The following is a 17,908-nucleotide window of genomic DNA, read 5'->3' as shown; positions in this document are numbered from 1 at the left end:
TGTGTCTGTTGCAATACAAGTTCCATGCCTGTGCTTTGTCAATTACTGTCTGCCAAGACATCAGAAAATCAGATACAAGATAAAGCCATGTGCCTCTGCATCACTGTTTATTACACAAGGGTTACACATAGAACAGTACTGTCTGTGTGTTCAAAACTCAAAAATTTTACTATGAGTAATACAGAAGACTTAAAACCACTTTCCCATGAATAGAGGTACTCTTCAAACAGCTGGCTGCTAATTATCCCTAACTCATTTTAAACAGGTTTCAAGATCTGCAGGCCAAGTTCTTGCACTGCAAGGAAATCAATAATAATGAACTCATCAGCTGCCTTCCCTTTGAGCCCTAGTACTGGTTACTGGCTACCAATTCTGTCAGGGTTTAGAAGCTCTGCTTGTGAAATATTCTCAACTATAAAAAATAAATCCATAAATTGGAACACTAACTGAAATAACTTCAAAGTGCTTAAAATCTAGAACACATCCTTTGTATATGATGAAGGACATCCTGCATGTATGACAAGCTTTTCCTTATTTTTAGCTTCCATTCTTTAAAAAAATACTGATTATCTACTTGCAAAACTTGTAGAGCAGAAACAAATAATGGAAATACTTGGTTATTAGTACACAGCAGGAAATGGAAACAAACCTTTGCTATTGAGTCCTTCTCCAGATGAGCTCTAGAACCACAGGAAATAGCCATCCCTTCCTGTACAGGAATATAAATTAAAGAGTTGTTTCTTAAATGAATATTATTTGAATTGGTGGAATCTTGTGTTGAGAACCATAAAATTAAAAAAAAAACCAAACAACTTCAAAACAGTATACTTATCAGCTTCCTGTAGGTGCACTTCTTCTACTGCTAGGTTTTGACCCTAAATCAGTCTTCTACAATTAAGAGACAATCTAAAGTTTATTACAATTTGCATAAGGTGCATGCAAATTGCCTCAATTTATTCAGGTCTTATTTAGCTTTAAATTGTTTACTTTATGCACATGGCAAATGTTAGCAGCACAGATAAGTATGCAGCATTCCTAGGAACTAAGTGTTACAATGTACATTTTCCTTAAATATTGCATGATGGAAGCAATAACAGAATGAAGCACTTGTTGCACTGATGTATCTTCAAACAAATAAAATGCCAGGATATCAACAAAAAATATAATCTCAAATTAAATCAACATGATCAAAACAAAAGGTTTAACACTATTCTCACACTACTTCTCACATAAAATCTCTCAAATCTACTCTATTTGAGGCCAGTGCTGGAGAACCAGCAGCTGCTGCAGCCCTGGTAGGGAAGAGCGTCAGGGTCACACGCTGCCCGCTGGGTCCTGCACTTGTGGCTCTTGCACTCACAGGCTGTGACCCCTTGCACAGGTACATCCCCCACAGCTCTGTCTGTAAGGCTGCACATCTCTTCTGGCACGCTGGGAAACCAACTACAAGTACCTCACCCATCTGCATTTAAGCAGAAAATAAACCTCAGTTCTTTCAAGTCAAGCTCCCAAAAGAGAATGACTGTGCAGGGAGCTGTTCTTGTTCCACAGGTTCTTGAACTTTTGTTTACAATAAAAGTTCTTCCAAATACTGTCATTAAACTAAGGACCCTGAGAAAAGAAAACCTATATAAAAGAGGGTGGAATTAAGATGCACCCTTAAAGGTATACAGGATGACATCAGATAAAATGAAAAAACAAAACAGTTCACAAAGAAGACTAAGTAGGCATCACATGGTATTTATACAGAACAGAACAACTTCAAACAATTTGCAGGAAGGATAAACAGCACACAGAACATTCTGTACTGCCTTGGAGTAGGCACAATGGATGCAAAGGACGTAAGAACTCAGTGAAAGCTCCTTCTGACAGCCAATTCTTGAGGCTTCTGACCTTATACTTTGGTCTTCAGACTTACACCTAGATCTTCAACTGGATCTCAAAATATTGAAGAGAACTACAAAAGTCTATCTTGTGTATTAAAGTATGCATGTATTGCAGTAAAAGCATGAGAATTTATACTCACAGGCCATGGCCGGAGATTCTTTAGACCTTCTTCTACTTTTTCAATATCTGCAAATTTTGTAGCTCCATCTGCATCAGCCATAAGAATTGTTTTCCCCCGAGAACTAAAGACACCCTGCAATGAAAATAGTCAATACAAATATCAACACCTTTGTGACCAATTATTTGTCATAAGCTAGGTGCAAGACACTCCAAACACCTATGTAGTAACAAGACAGTGCTATCTCACAGATTCCACACAGCAGGTAAATCTTAATCTTCTGCTACTAACAGTAATATATCTATTTATATAGTAATAACATCTAGAGACTTCATACTCTGAGTGTCCACAGTGACAGACAATGCATGAACATGGAAGGCTAACAATCCTTCTCAGGAAAACCTAAATCTAAAGGGCAACAAGTTGCTACAGTCAGCTCTAGAGGGGAGCACCAAGAAGCAGTGATTAGCAGTTGCCACTGCAGTGGATGGCCTTTCTTGGTCACGTGCCCTCTGGAAAGGAGGATGCAGTGCGAGTTTTTCCTAACACCTTTTCGTGAAAATTCAAGAGCTTTTTCTCAAAACTAATTTAAGACTAAGTCTCAAGTCACAGTATCACTGCAAAACACTTGCGATGCACAGGTTTCACAGCTTAATTTGCTATATGATTGGTCAGAAATATTTCATAATTTTTGAAGGGGTCCAGACAGGAAAACAAGTAGCAGCGTGTGTGACAGAAGTACTGTTGCAACCAAGCATGTGTGCATCTGGAAAAGCCTGTCAAGGAAGTAGCTGAACACACATCCACTCTACATTATGAATTATAAAAGGATATCACACAGAAAATTGTTCTCCTTCTCTTGGAATAACTTCAAATTTGTATCTCTTACAAAAGTTCTATATGTTCCAATATTATGTTCTCTCCATTTCCGATAGTTATTCATTTTTCTTAAAAAATAAATTGACATACTAAAGACAGAGCTGAAAATACAGATAAAGACAAATCACTGACAATTCATAGATGATACCACCCTTTTTCAGAAAAGAAAGGTGTCATGCATTGTAGTAATACAAAGCACCTTCTAAATGTGTAACAGCTTTTTCATATTTAGAACATGCTCATTTTATGACAATATCTATGTGAAAGCATGAATTGTGCTGTTTTGACTACCGAGTGTGGGTGATAGCAGTGGGCTTCAGTAAACATAAACTGTGCTGGATGAGTTCTTGTTTATCAGCCATGTTAAAAACAGCCATGACCTGGAGAGTGAAGTTTGCCAATTTGACTCTATTTTGTCTACAAAAGCTTAACTTTAATCTGTAACAGTTTTGGGTTATTTTTTTGGTTGGCTTTTATAAATGCAAGTATATTTCTAAGTAGAACTAACATGAATATGAGATTCAAGCAGTTTTTTCCACTTTGAATTCTCGTATTATAAAAAACTCTTTGTTATTGATCTTTCTGGAAAGACAACACTGCTACCAAGATCTAAAACAAACATTTTGAAAAATATTTTTGCTATAATTTATAGAATCTGTACTCAGTTTTCTCCTAATCATTTTGTTAATGCATTGAATTCAAAATGTCAATCAGCACAGCTCTGTCTTCTGCATATTTGGGCACAGGTAGTTCAAACAGAGAAGGAGATGAAAGTATTAATTACCGTCCTGACTGCTCCCCCTTTCCCTCGATTTTTTTCCAAAGATATCACTCGCACTTTGTCACTTCCATATTTCTTGCAGTACTCCTTTGCAACCTGACAGATACACAAAAAGCCAGCATAAAACAAAAACAGGAACCAAGGGAGAAGTGTACATTTGCTCACCCTTCAAAAGAAAATAAATTAATAGCACAGAGCTATAACCACTTCAGTCGGCACAAATACATTGCCAGTGTTCACCGGAGTCTGTTTGGGAAAATAAAAAACAGTTCACAGTCAAAACAAAAAGACTGAAGAAATGAAGTAATGTTCAATAAGAACAGGATATTTCCCTAAGCAATCTCAACCCCCATCCTCCCACCTCTAAAAAACTCAATCCTAATTCAATTTATATCATACTATTACAGACCTTTTCTATTAACACCAATAGTTCATAAAAGAAATACAATTTTCTATGACAGCCACCTATTTCTCGCTTGTCTTGCTGCTATTTGAGGTTTTGAAGAAAAATTCATATTGATCGAAAACCCCATTCACACTGCAAGGATCTGAACATTTTGGTACATGTTCTGGGGAAGAGAAAGCTCAAGTTTTCTTCTAATTTTTTCTAAAGATTGTCTTGAGTCCTTTTAAGTCCAGAGGCCTGCAGCCATTGTATGCTCAGTTGAAAGAGATGGTAGAAAAAATGCACAGCAGTCAAAAATATATACCAGCAATCCTTAAAGCAATATGCATTTTAGTGTCTACCTCAAACATCTTCCAAGCAGTAGAAAAAACCCCCACAAGCTGGCTAGCCTTCCTTGTCAGTGACATACATCAAAAGCAGAAGAAAACAGAACTATTTTGAAAATACTACTACTGGCACATGGATTTTTAAATGAACAATCCCACAAAGGGTGGGAAAGAACTGTCACCTGTTCTGTCAATCACAGTATGAATGAGATATTATAAAAGACTTTTTAGCTTCCTCAAATTCATATTCACATCATCACTATGCACACGTAATGTACTTCAAATGAAATTTCTTGAAGTTAGGATTCTTAGAACCTCAGCTGCAGGAAAATGGCTGTCACAGTTGCCAATCAAGAAAACTAGAATTTGCAAAACAATAATATGTGTATTTATGTGCACCATCCACGATGCAACAACAGAGTAATTCAGAAATGTGAACTTCAACTGTCAACTGCTTCAAGTACCAAAATACAAATATAAACCACTTGTATATTCCACAAACATATAAAAATCCAAACAAAATTCATGCCTCTGATTGCTTGGGAAGACATTACTTTTTCTTACCTTTGCAGTTTGATCTTTACTACCATCATTAACTACTATCACTTCATAAGTGAATGAAGGATCTTGTTTCTTGAAAATAAAAGCAAAAATAATGCATTTTATTTCAATTTAATAAATTTCATCCAATTTCTTAAGTAGGCAGTAGGTCTTTCAAATGTCATTATACTTTTCTCCCTAGCAGTCATTCAGAGGTGCCAACAGATACTAATATGATGCAGTAAATTTGTTAAGATGGCATAATTACAGAATTTTGCCATATTTGATGCAGGTACCGTTACACTGGCTTGCCATGCTACCATCTAGAACTGAAAAATCAATTTTGCTGTAGAAGATGGAAGCTCAGAAAAACATCACTTTTAAGAAAACCCAAACAAAACAAAATCCACAAACTTTCACAATGAGCTTCTTACCCAGAGAACAAATCCTAATGAAGAACAGATGCTTATGAAACTTGCTGGAACAAACCAGGACTTAGCTTAGAAAGTTAAATGCATGGTTAATCCTTAGCTCTGTCTTGGGCAGATTTCATGCATATCAAGATTGTTTCATCCTACAGCAGCATGTTAAATTTTTACTTAATTTAAAAATCCTTTCTGGCACTCAATCTAAAAATAACTGATAAGAGACAGAAGCATTATTTCTAAGGGGCCAAGTACTACTGTTTTAATGTACACTAACATAACAAAGTGACTAGATCACTGACTTGTTATGCATAATACGCAGAAAAACAATGAATTTTGAATGTAAAATGAATATACCTGTCTTTTTTCTAGATAATCCAAAGCTTCATCCATCATAAGTGGTACTAGAGAAAAGGTGGAGGAAGTCAGGTTAATAGCTTATAACACCAAAAGCACCTGCACAAGCAAGCTGAAAACAGCCACAAAGCAAGGCTGAGCAAAGCAACTCTTTCATCAACACTACCTTCAGTAACCAAGCTTAGCAGCTGCAACTCTAAGTGCTGCCCTTTCTGAATGCAGAAAGAACACTGAAAAAAATCACACATGTGGTAAAAAGACGGGATAAAAATATTTTTTCTGAGGAACCAACTTTTCATTTTGAAGTATGTAATTCTCTACACAACATTAAAGGAAAAAAAATCATTCTTTATGACTGACCCTGTAAACCAGCACTGACTTTATCTGTTTAAGGAAGCTGTCAGCTTCTGTACTGCCACATCAGCTTAAGAGCTTGATTATTTCTATCACATCTAAATGCCTTCACTCAATATCAGGTACTCCTATCTATGGCCAAGTCAAACACAAACCCATGAGATCATCCCTTTTTCTGCCTGTATGAAGCTGCTGTTGTTGTTTAAAGAGTGGAAAGCTCTCAAATAAATTTAAAAAGTATTTTACTACTTCTTGCCTTGCAGCATTTTCAGGGGCAATGAACAGCCATTCTTCTGGGGTTCATTAAAATTAAGAGGATTCTTACAAGTGTCCCATGCTACTTTTAGCAGTAGAAATCACGTTACACTATGCCTTAATTTTGAAATCCAACGTACTTGGACTGATTTCTAGAAACTGTGTCCAAAATCTGATACATAATCTGGCCTGACAGAATCTACTGCTAACCCAACTGGCTCTGCATTATTATAGTAACAACAGATAGATTTTCTTCTCTTCCTCAAAACTAGAAAAATCTTACACCGGTTTTCCTCATTGTATGAAGGCACAACGACAGAGAGTTCTCTTGTAGCAGGATCATGTAAATTTGGTGCAGATCCTCTCCTGCACTCAGCATCTTCGTGTGGCATTGTTTTGGCAGTCACATGAGCAATTACACAAATCTGTGATGAAGAAGAAATGAAAAAATTTGTCAAGCATTCTGTTAGAAGTTTACCTAGCTGTAAATGTGCTACCAGGGGCAACCAAGTATATTTCAGTAACGAGGTGGTTCACTATTGTGAAATTTCACACAGGACCAAAACCCTTTCACCCCATTTGGTTACTCGCACTGTCAGCATCATTGGCTTGCTGCTGTTTTTAACTGCAAAGCTGTTTTTAACTGTTTTTAACTCCAAAGTCGTGGTCCAAGCTCCTTCCCCAAGTAACCTTGAGCACACAAGCAGGTGCCACCTCTGATCCCCCACCAAGCCACCGAAATCAATGGCAAGCCTATCGACCAGCCAGCCATGTGTGCTTGCAAAACTAAGGCTCTGATTGCTTCATGCATGGCTAAAAAAAAAGCGGTAGAACTTGGGTTCTGGAGCACTTTTACTTGGTGACATCACACATAGAATCACTGAGGTTGAAAAAGACCTCTGAGATCACCGATGCCCCAACACCACCGTGTCAATTAGACCACGGCACTGAGTGCCACCTCCAGTCTTCCCTTAAACACCTCCAGGGACGGTGCCTCCGCCATCTCCCTGGGCAGGATGCATACGTGGCACTGCGGACAGGCAGCAGAATTTCGCTTTCCAGGGGGTCGACCTTCTTAATCTCGCAGGGCATTTCAGATAGGCAGAAACGCATCCACTTCCCAAATGGTTAACGCGAAGGCGTTAGCAGGACGTTTCCCAACACGTACTGTCAGGCTGAAATGCTCCGTCTTGGTGCCCTTTGCCAGAGACGGCAGCCCACGCCTTGCCGAAACACCTTGCCCGCACAACCCCCCGCACAAGCGCAGCCCTGCCGGCTTCTGCCGCCCAGCCCGGGCCGGCCCTGCCGCCTGCGGGGCGCGACGAGACCGCGGGACCCCCGGGCAGGGCCGGGACGCCGGGCAGCGCCCCTGCCCCGCTCCGGGGGGCGGGCACAGGGCGGCCTCGCCCACGGCCCCCGCCACGGAGCCCCCCGGGCCCGCCGTGCGCGGCTCTCACCAGGACGAGGAGGAAGGCGGCGAGGGCCGCCAGCGCCAGCGCGGCTGCGGGCAGGGACGGGAGCGGCGGCAGCGCCATCGCCCGCGGCAGCCGCGGGGCCCCAGCGCGCCGCGACAGCGACGCGGAAGCGGCCGCGCCGCCCGCCGGGTGCCGCTGGGAGCCGCCGGCGCCCCCTGGCGGTCATGGCCCGGCAGCGCCGCCGCCCCTGTGGCCGCCGCTGCCTCCGGTCCGCTCGCGGAGGCTGCCGGGAGGGCGGGCCGCCAGGGGGCGCCACATCCGGGACGGAGACGGCACCGCCATGGCGGCGGCGTTCAAGTAAGTGCTGGGCCCGGGTACCGCGGTCCCGCCGGAGCCGCGCCGCGGGTCCCGCCCGCGCCTCTCAGCGTCCCGGCCGTGCGGGGACCCTTCAGGGCTTTATCCCGTCACCGCCCCGGCCGCGCGGGGACCCTTCAGGGCTTTATCCCGTCACCGCTACGGTCGCACGCGGGGAGCGGGCTCGGCGCGTCTGGGAGGGATGGGGTCGGTGCTGCGGGGCGGTGGAGCCCCCGGCGAGTGCGGGAAAGACTGAGCGAGCAGGATTTGGCCAGCCGGGAAAACGCCCGGTAAAAAGCGGAGGTCAGTGAGGCCGGAGCTGCCTGGTATCAGAATTGCGGAGTATACCGAGGTGGATCCTTAGCGATCAGCGAGTCCAGCTGCTGGCCCTGTGCAGGACACCCCCAGGAGTCACCATGTGCCTGAGGGCGTTATCCAGGCGCGTCTTGGACTCGGAGCAGTTCTGATGCTGTGACCTCTGCCCTGGGGAAGTTCCAGTCCCAGTGCCCAATCACCTCTACGTGACAAACGTTTTTCCTGCTCTCCAACCTAAACCTCCCCTTACACAGCTGATCGAATTATAAGGAAGTTAAAACTGTACGGAATTCAATGACTTCTCGTTTATAACTACTCGTTTTAGAATAGTAAAATGGTTTGGGTCAGAGGGGATTTTCCCAGATCATCCAGTTCCAATCCCTGTGCCACGGGCAGGGACACCTTTTGCTAGACCAGGGCGCTCAGAGCCCCATCCGGCCTGGCCTTGAACAGTTCCAGGCACAGGGCACTCACAGCTTCTCTGGGCAGGCTGTCCCAGCATCCTTGATTCTATTGCGTGGCTTAAAAGCTTCAAAACAAGTTTTAGCAAGTGCTGTTACATGAGCAATAACAGACCTTGTGTTGGGCTTATAATCCAGTGGTACAGGACCTACGCATGTGGAGCCAACAGGAGCCAATGCATGCTGGCCATTATGTTGGTGATGCCTCTGTGTGTTAATTTACATTTGGAAAACTTGCCTATTCCACTTATCTTTTTTCCACCCCTGCCCCAGAAGCACTATTTTAACAAAACTGTGAATGCTTTGTTTAAATATTGGCAACACCTTTTATAAAAGCTTTTTTTTTTTTACCTTAATGATCCCTGATAGCCAGGTACTGTTACTAGTGTATGATTAATAATAACATCAATTATTTCTCATCTGAAGCACTGCATGAAGCATATTTTGTAGTTTTACATTTTCTGAAAGATTCTAAGAAAAACTGAATAAATAAAAATTTTTATGCAAATTTCTGCATCTGAATGCAGTCCTTGAACTAACAGATATTTCACACAGTGTAGTAAAATTTTCCTTTTTGCATTCCTTGAAAGATGAAAGCTAGCAGTTTTTGTTCAGTGTATGTGCAGGCAGGTTCATTGTATGGAAGGAGCATTTTGGAACTGTACTTAGGAAAAACTGTACAGTTTTTTCCTAACTGTAAAACTGTTACAGTTTTTCTGCAATACAGTTACAGAGCAATGAGGAAATTTTAATCTAAATTTTTTTTTAGATTCGTTTAAAATTTCCTCATTGTTCTGTAACTATTGCAGAACAGCTTTGTCAGGCATCTTGATTCCCAGATTGTTTTTTTCCCCTGTGTCTTGCCTACTCAGGAGCTTGCATTTGAAATTCTCTTTCTATTTGTTCTAGAACTGTGGAACCATTGGAATATTACAGGAGGTTTTTGGTGAGTGAAACATGAGATGCCTGTATAACTTCCTTGCAGTGAATTTTTTCTTGCTTGTTTCTGCTCTTCTAATTTTTCTGTATGGAAATCTGAAGCTCTGGAAATGGAAACGGAAAAAAAACCCAAAAAACCATCTGAGCAGGTGAAAAACATTTGTGCTCTTCAGAACATGTTTTTCTTTCCATCTTTCCATGGTGTTGATGCTGTTCATCTTGATGGGTAAATGCTTCTGTTGGTCTTGAAAGGAGTTCAGGTTAAATTTGACCAAGATGCAGGTTTTTGCCTCGTACAAAATTATGTCATACCAGGCTTTTAGATGCTGCAAAAATTAGTAAAAGAGACTTTTGCTGCTAACCATGCACACTTTAACTGAGGGGGAAGAACACTGACTTTTGTTACCCTAAATTAGTTCAGCTATTACTGAAGTTGTATTGACTTAGAAATGGATCCATTGTTATTGCAAATTTTGGTTCTTATAATTGAACCAAAAGAGTTTGCTTTTGAAAAGCTTGAAACTGTGGTAACAATTCAGATCTAAAATGATGGAATATTGTTTCAGTTTCTAACACAAGGGTTATGTGTTGTACAGCTTCTGACTGATGGTATTTGAATGCTGTGTTTTCTTTTGGTGCAGGGTTTTTCTTTTGTTTTCTTAAGTTCACTCTAATTTTAAGAGCTCCACTAAGCAATGCAGGCAGGTAAAAACTCTGATTTTAAGTTTACCAGTGCGTGTTCATTCTTGGATGATGTTCTGAATCTAGTCTCCTGTAGTACCTACCCTTGAGACAATCAGTCTCCTGTTATATTATCTAAATAAATTTAAATGAATTTTAAAAATCAGGAGTTTTCTTTTGCAGGCTGATGGCCACAAACTACTATCAGTTGATGAAAAGCAGCTAGAGTGTGACTGAGTTTTCCCTAGCATTTTTGAGAAGAGAGTATTATTTTTTATTAAGTTCTGTAGCAAAAATATTACTGTGTTATTTGATAAAGTATATTTTCTAATTTGAAGTTTGTAATTTTTCTTTAGAAAGAGAACTGTCGACCTGATGGAAGAGAGTTAGGTGAATTTCGGACAACCACTGTCAACATAGGCAAGTGCTTATGTGGAATAGTAATAATGGGGGAGGTATTATTAGTATCAGGTTATAGTGGTGACCTTAATGACTTGCTAATTGGTTTTCTTGATTCTTATATTTGGAAACCAGGAAGAGGAAGGATTTTCCTTTACAGTTTCTACAATGGTACAATGGTATCTTTGAGCACTGTTTTCAGTCCTGTTCCTGGGCTAAAGTGCACAGTGTAATTAGTCAGTTCTGCTCCTGTATGTGCAGCACAATTTAGGTGCTCTCACAAGTTTGCAGATGACACTGAACTGGGAGTGGCTGATATGCCAGAGGGGCCTCAGCAGGCTGGAGAACCTCAACCATTCTGTGTGATTGACTGTTTGATACAGAGATTCTGTCCCACTCTGGATTTGAGACTTTGCTTAGGCTGTGTTTAGTATAAAATGATTGAAGGTAAACACTCCATGAAGGTTGGATGTTATTTAGCGCCCTTTGAAGGGAAAATAGATTTTATTGAACAGTACTTTTTCTCTTCAGGTTCAATTACAACTGCAGATGGTTCTGCCCTGGTGAAGTTAGGAAATACCACAGTGATTTGTGGAGTAAAAGCGGTATGGTTGGTTTTTATCTTTATTTATTGTTAGCTGGCTTTGTGCATTTATGTTTAGAATTGCTCGCCCTTGAAGTTATAAAAATGTGCCAGTCAGATGCAATTAGTCCTTCACCTGAGTTACTTCCAGACCTGAAAGTTGATATATAATGTAATTGCATAATCCTACCTGTATAGTCTGAGAACATGTATTTTTGTGATGCCCATTGTGTGTGGGGAAGGATGTGTACAAAACTAAAGTCTTTGTTATTTCTAGATAAAAGCTCTGTAATTGAAAAGTTCCTGAACATGGATCAGTAAGTGCCCTGGGAATGAGCTGTCTGGACTATTGAATGCCTTGTAGCCCCTACTCTACTGCTGGCCTGCCATGACCTACAAGACAAATGACTGTTCATCCCTGTACTGAGTTCTTCCATAGGAAATTTACAGACAAGGACTGATTAAAAATGACTTTTGTAAATCTCATTGTCATAATAACTGGGAAGAAAACAACCATTTGTATATAGAACAGCTGAAAAATATTTTGTACACAATTCTTCATTTTTCTCTTTTCTATTTCTCCAGGAACTTGCTGCACCTGCAGTGGATTCTGCTAATAAGGGATATATTGGTAAGTGTTTCAGTATCGATCTGAGGTTTTCTATTACTTCAGCTAAAATGTTGTGGAAATTGTAGATTTCTTAAAAGAATTAATTTGGATCAAATTTTATTACAACTCTTCAAATTAATTTCAAAATTGACATCTAGTCATCTAGAATTCCCTTTGCTTTGCTTGTGAGTTTTCCGTATACAGCTACCTTTTCGTTGCTGTTTCCAGGCTGAGCATGGAAGGAAACCTGCATCATTGTGTATATTAAGAGGGAGAAGGTACTCTATAAAAGATAGTGGCATGCATGGTTGTGCAAAGGCATGTTAACTTCTGTTTCAAGGTCCCAGTAGGCAAAAAATGTAACTGTTAAAAACTGTGAAATAAAAACTGTTTATTTCTCAGAGAACTGTAATTCCCAGTGGTACCTCCTCACTCGTGTTTGGAGGTTTTTTTGGAAATAAAATAATTCTGTGGAATTGAGAGACAAAGTCCCCTTTTCTAAGGCATCTCCCAAGTATGTTGTTTTCAGTAAGCTTGACTATGCTTAGGTTTTTTTTCATGAATGTTTATGCATGTTTTTGCTTCAAGTCTAAAGCCTCAGGTTTTAATAGTTGATGGAAAGCAGACAGCATACCAGTAAAGTCAGGCAGTGGGATGGAAATGCTGCTGTTTCTTGATCTGCTGAAAAGTGCTTAATACTTGCAGAAGTGTTTGTGTGGGTCATGATAGAGAAGGATTATAAACAGAGAGTGGTAGCTAGGAGTATGGGCTTTTCCATGGAATATATAGTTCCTGAGTACAGAGAGTACTACAAGTTCTTTAATACAAACTCATGCATAACTTTATTTTTCAGGGGAGAATTAGGAAGGCTTGATTGAAAAGTTCTTGGTCTTGCCTTTCATTTGAAGTATATAAAATAGTATTAATAGCATCTGTTATTTATTTTTTTATTTTTGATTACCCATTGCCTGCTTTCTTTGGTTTATGACTAATGATTCTTGCCACCTAGTTCCAAATGTGGAGCTGCCATCCCTCTGTGCAGAGAGGTTTCGCTCTGGACCACCTGGTGAAGAAGCTCAAGCAGCGAGCCAGTTCATCGCAGATGTGATTGAAAAGTAAGAACCATCTTAGTGCTGTTAAAATACAAGCAACTCTGCAAGAGTTTTCTATTGCCTTGCTTACTCTCATTTTATTTTAGTTCACAGATGATAGTGAAAGAAGATCTGTGTATTGCCAATGGCAAGGTAAGTTCTATCTCAGAATGAAGAGGGAGATAGTAACAAGATCACAGGACCTCTACACAAGTACAAATACAGAAGGTATTTGAGGTTATAGGGGGTTTTAGTGTTGTTTTTGCTTTTCATTCCTCATAGCTTATTTTACATCCTAAGTGCAAAAGTCAAATAATAGAAATAAGTATCTGTATTTAATGTGGCCAGAATTTTCTTACATATTGCCCCATTTACTTAGCTGATGGAATATCTCACATGTGCAAACCTTTTTTGATAGCTTGCGTGGGTCTTATACTGTGATATCATATGTCTGGACTACGATGGAAACCTTCTGGATGCCAGTGTCTTTGCTTTGTTGGCAGCATTAAAAAATGGTAAGTTTTCCTTAGAACAAGAGACATTCTGATAAGTGTTGCTTGGAGAAATGCTTTTTGAACCCTGATAAGTAGGTTCCTAGTTCATAAGACTGTTTGTTTCCTGTCATTTGAATGCAAATACAAGGTGGAAATGATGGTGGGATGCCACAGGTGTGTAACACCTCAAAACCAGGATCTTTTTCATATCCTTATTATTGCTTTCTTAAAAGACTATCTGCTATTCTGCCATGTGTTCTCTGGTGTCAGATACATGAGTCTTTCAGAAGGGGCTATGAATGAGTTTAACATCTACATCAGGGCATTATTACTTCGATAATGTATTTTGTGTAGGCAGGATGAGCTGTTGGAGGCTTTGCTTACACAAGTATTTTGTCACAACAGAATATTCCTTTCCTAGCTTAATGAATCATAGTTTGTAAAAAAATGTGTGGCCTGACTGTTTGCAGGTGTGTGGCTTATAAATGCATGAAGGCAGCAGTTTAAAGGGAAACTTACAGCAAGGCCTCGAATTGCCAGCCTTAGAATTCCCCTAGCTACTTTGCTTTTGTCTCCTTGTCACCAGCAATGTATGGGTTGTCACAGCAAGAGTTAGCTAAAGGTCAGGTTGCACTGTTTCTACAGATGCATAACATTCATGGCATGAGACTATATTCCTAATTTTTATATGTCCAGTAGACTTGGGGAATAAATACTTTTGGTTAAATATTCTAAAGTATTAGAATCTAAAGTACTAGAGTCTAAAGTATTTTAATTGTGTGGCATTTTGGAAGTAGAAAATATTTATGTGTAAGGAAAAAAGCTTCTGTTACTAAGTACAAAAATCAAATACTTCCTTGAACAGGTCATTCTAAGCTAAATACTTTCCTTGAATTCAAGATTTGTTTTTTTTAGAGAGTATGATTAATGTAGGAAAAACTATTCTGATTGATTTTCAGTGGGTTAAGATAACAGCTTAAATATTTAAGTAGTTGTCCACATCTCTAGGCCTGCTAAACCGAGCATGTTTAATATTAGACCACTGTATTTTTTTCATCTCTTCAGTGCAATTGCCGTTGGTTACGATAAATGAAGAAAGTGGTTTATCAGAAGTTAATTTAAAACAGAAGAATCCTTTGATTATCAGAAAGCATCCGGTTGCCACATCATTTGCTATATTTGATGAGTAAGTTCCAAACTGTTTTGTACTTTATGGAAACAACAGTGTTTGTAAAACAAATGAAAGACTGAAGATGCCACCGGTGATGTTTGTGCACTTCTGCCAGGGACGAGAGTGGAGCCTCAGGCAATGCTGCTCCACCAATCTTAAATCCACAGCCTCTCTCATTGAAGGGTTATCTAGTTCTGTGATGTAAGGGGTGCACAGAACAAAGTGTAGTAAAAGATAAGCTTAAAAGTACAGGGATGGGTACTGTTTTAGGTTTTTGAAGTATCTTTAAGATGAAAACGTTACCAGTGCAATTAATGTTTTAGAAGCCTGTGTAATAACTGATAGAAAAGATGGTAGTTTTTGAACAGCTTATGCCAAGGATGTAGTCAACAAAGGAAGTAGGAAGTAACAGTCCAATTAGAACAACAGAACCCCTGGATAACTGTAAACATAATGACCCAAGGTGAAGTGTAACCAGCATTCTTAAGTCATTGTTCATGTAGGAAGAGAATCTGATTATGAGAATTCAAAGTAATCACATCTGATAATTTGACTCCTCATCTGAAATTGTCTACTGGGTCTTCCTTAGGTCAAGAATGTTAAGAATGTATTCTGCTGCTATTTATAAGAAATGCAGTTATTTCAGGTGACATCCATTTGCAAAGTAGAAAGTGACAGGATACTGCTCATTGTGCTATTCAAGATTTAGGTCTGTTTGGAGATCTTGGGGGATTATGGCACATTAATGGGTACCCACAGAAATGATTAGTAGGGACTGTTCATCCAAATAACAAATGGTGTGGGGAGAGCAATAATGTCAATTGTTGACCAAGTGATTATCAAAATGCATCAGAGCAGGTCATTATTGGTACTTCAGAATGCCTCTGTTAATTGCTTTAGTACCATTTCTGCTGGGTCTGAAGTTTGATGTACACTAAGTGAGTAACGTACTAGGCAGACAGCTGTCAGTAGGGTATTATTTACACACAAATCACACATACTTACATATAGACCAAAAAGCTGCCTGGGGAAGAAGGCTTTCCATGAGTGTCTGTTGCTGTTGCATCAAACAAGTTACTGAAGTCTCCTTTTAGCTCCTAAAACTAAGTACTGAGGGGAGGTCTGCCTGTGTTGTGTGGTTTGCGTTGGTTTTATTTTTGTTTTTTAATTCTGGTTAATAGCCCTTTCAATAAAATGCTTTTCATACCCTGGCTTCCAGAGGCATTTTTCTTCTGCATAAAAGGCCTCCTTGAGTAAATGGAAGTGGTAAGTTGCTGGTTCGTGTGGCCATGGCTGAAGAGCACTGCTGCAGGGCTGCTCCTGTACATCAACAAGAGCCATGCAATGAACTGCTCATGTGACAGTATGACAGCCAGAATAACTCAATGAATCTGGTTTTGAACTATTCCCAGTCGGAGTGATGTTAGAGTTCACTGACAACAAATTGAGAACCACTTTGGTGAACTTACCAGTGCAAATCAGTTTTGCTTTAAGATGTCTAGTAGAAATTAGTGCAGCCTACACCTAAAACCAATGCTAGTCTTCAGTGTAACTACAATATAACAACTGCAGTCTTTCATATTCCATACTGCAAGTGGCAATTCAGTGGCACTTTCCTGGAGGACCTCGCTGTCACAAATTTATGAAACCGCTTATATGCCTATTTTCCACAGTCACAAACACATGATTATGTGGACTCTCCCACATTTTTTGGCTTTTTTCTCTTTTTTTTTTAAATTGGTGTATTTTGGTAAGAAAACAGATAAGCTTGAGCACTAAATCCATCTACAAATATGTTGTAAGACTACAGTAAGAATTTTGCAATAACATTATTGGAGCAATGTATACCAACATATCTGCATGCATTTCTTTCACAAGCACGTTACTCATTGTTGATCCAACTGCTGAAGAAGAAGATTTAGCAACTGGAACAGTAACCATTGTAACTGATGAAGAAGGCAGACTGTGTTCCGTCCATAAACCAGGTACTTCTAAATTTACTACAAAGAAGCTTATGGGAGATGATGATGTTAGGTCAAGAAAAGATTCTGTACCTGCTTTGCTTTGTGAGATGCAGCTGCTTTATGGTAACAGTGTCTGCCTGAATAGTCATTAAATTCCCGTAGCTCTTGAAAGGAGTTTTAAGATGGTGGGTGGCATGACTAAAGTTCAAGAAGCAGTAACAGGAGAGGACTAATTCTGGGCATGTCTCCTGTTACAGCTCTTGTTTGTTTCCATTATCTCTGCCTGAAGCTAGGGCTGGGAAAGCTGTATGCTCCCCAGTGAAAGGTGGTGGTAATGACAATTGCTGTATTAATACTTGCATTTGGAAATCACAGTTAGATACACGTAACTGAAGTATAAGTAGAAAATCAAATTATTCCCTTCAATGTTTAGGTGGAAGTCCTCTTACAGGAGCCAAGCTTCAGGACTGTATCACCAGAGCAATTACAAGACACAAAGAAGTAAAGAAGCTCATAGACAAAGTAATAAAAAGTATAACACCCAAGTGAATAAAAAGAGAGCTCTTTTCAAAAATGGATTTGTAAAAATTGTATTTGTTACAGTGTTCACAAACCTTTTATACTAAATAAACAAATACCAATACTACATTTACAAAGTTCATTTTTTCTAAAATGTTTTTCACCCTCATTCTATGTACAATGTTGTTGACTGGTAAAAAATACAAGATAAAACATTCTGTTAAAAAATTAAGTGACTAGAGGAAACCAGATCCTAGCTGCTTTATAGATGAAATTTCTAAGTTCTGTACGGTTGGCTTCCAAAATCAGTTCATTTCTTTTAGTGTAATGTCAAAATTTCATTTTCCCACCAGTAATATAAAACACTAATTTTATTTTAAGCCTTTTCCTTAACAATCTGAAAAAAAAAATCCCCTTCCAATCAGTTTTTTTGTGGGGGGAGGCAAGTCTCATGATTTTGGAGGGGCTGATGTGCCTCTTTTCCTTTTACTTTTTGAGTGGCTGCCTGAATGTTGATGATGCAGGTGAGCTGCTTGTGCTGCTGCCGCTGCCATAGCCATTTGATGCTGCAAGAATCGCAACTG

General features: G+C 39.8%; 3 protein-coding genes across 14 annotated transcripts in view; 1 reads left to right on the top strand and 2 right to left on the bottom strand.

Annotated features, from left to right (window-relative positions):
- The window catches only part of ALG5 (ALG5 dolichyl-phosphate beta-glucosyltransferase), a 21,025-nt gene extending 12,563 nt beyond the window's left edge, over positions 1-8,462 (bottom strand). The window contains exons 1-7 of one of the 2 annotated variants that reach the window (XM_036379674.2): positions 8,446-8,462; positions 6,612-6,753; positions 5,720-5,766; positions 4,962-5,030; positions 3,669-3,761; positions 2,027-2,140; positions 650-709 (exon numbers count right to left, since the gene is read on the bottom strand). In XM_036379674.2, the coding sequence (XP_036235567.1) occupies positions 650-709; positions 2,027-2,140; positions 3,669-3,761; positions 4,962-5,030; positions 5,720-5,766; positions 6,612-6,720 (492 nt within the window). In that variant the 5' untranslated portion in view covers positions 6,721-6,753; positions 8,446-8,462. Of the gene's footprint in view, positions 1-649; positions 710-2,026; positions 2,141-3,668; positions 3,762-4,961; positions 5,031-5,719; positions 5,767-6,611; positions 6,754-7,785; positions 7,910-8,445 lie in introns of those variants that run through there. The other variant, XM_036379665.2, reaches the window with a different exon arrangement.
- On the top strand, positions 8,032-17,453 carry EXOSC8 (exosome component 8). Its single transcript, XM_036379686.2, has 11 exons — positions 8,032-8,100; positions 9,783-9,819; positions 10,850-10,913; positions 11,424-11,497; positions 12,061-12,106; positions 13,095-13,200; positions 13,284-13,329; positions 13,595-13,691; positions 14,736-14,856; positions 16,720-16,826; positions 17,239-17,453. Exons 1-11 carry the CDS (start codon positions 8,084-8,086, stop codon positions 17,352-17,354), a joined length of 831 nt encoding a protein of 276 aa, XP_036235579.1. The 5' UTR covers positions 8,032-8,083; the 3' UTR covers positions 17,355-17,453.
- The window catches only part of SUPT20H (SPT20 homolog, SAGA complex component), a 29,953-nt gene continuing 29,424 nt past the window's right edge, over positions 17,380-17,908 (bottom strand). For 9 of the 11 annotated variants that reach the window (XM_036379551.2, XM_036379598.2, XM_036379615.2 and 6 more), the window contains one exon: positions 17,380-17,908. In XM_036379551.2, the coding sequence (XP_036235444.1) occupies positions 17,774-17,908 (135 nt within the window). In that variant the 3' untranslated portion in view covers positions 17,380-17,773. The other 2 variants (XM_036379578.2, XM_036379606.2) reach the window with 1 other exon arrangement.

Source organism: Molothrus ater, chromosome 2 (assembly GCF_012460135.2).
Source record: "Molothrus ater isolate BHLD 08-10-18 breed brown headed cowbird chromosome 2, BPBGC_Mater_1.1, whole genome shotgun sequence".
Taxonomy (NCBI): domain Eukaryota; kingdom Metazoa; phylum Chordata; class Aves; order Passeriformes; family Icteridae; genus Molothrus; species Molothrus ater.
Note: the sequence above shows the minus strand (reverse complement) of the source record. Positions and strands in the feature narration are given on the sequence as shown.

What these genes read in the sequence shown, in the direction of transcription:
- EXOSC8 (XM_036379686.2), top strand. An exon ending in TGCTAATAAGGGATATATTG is followed by an intron (nt 12,107 to 13,094) that starts GTAAGTGTTTCA and finishes CTTGCCACCTAG; the next exon opens with TTCCAAATGTGGAGCTGCCA. An exon ending in TCATTTGCTATATTTGATGA is followed by an intron (nt 14,857 to 16,719) that starts GTAAGTTCCAAA and finishes TTCTTTCACAAG; the next exon opens with CACGTTACTCATTGTTGATC.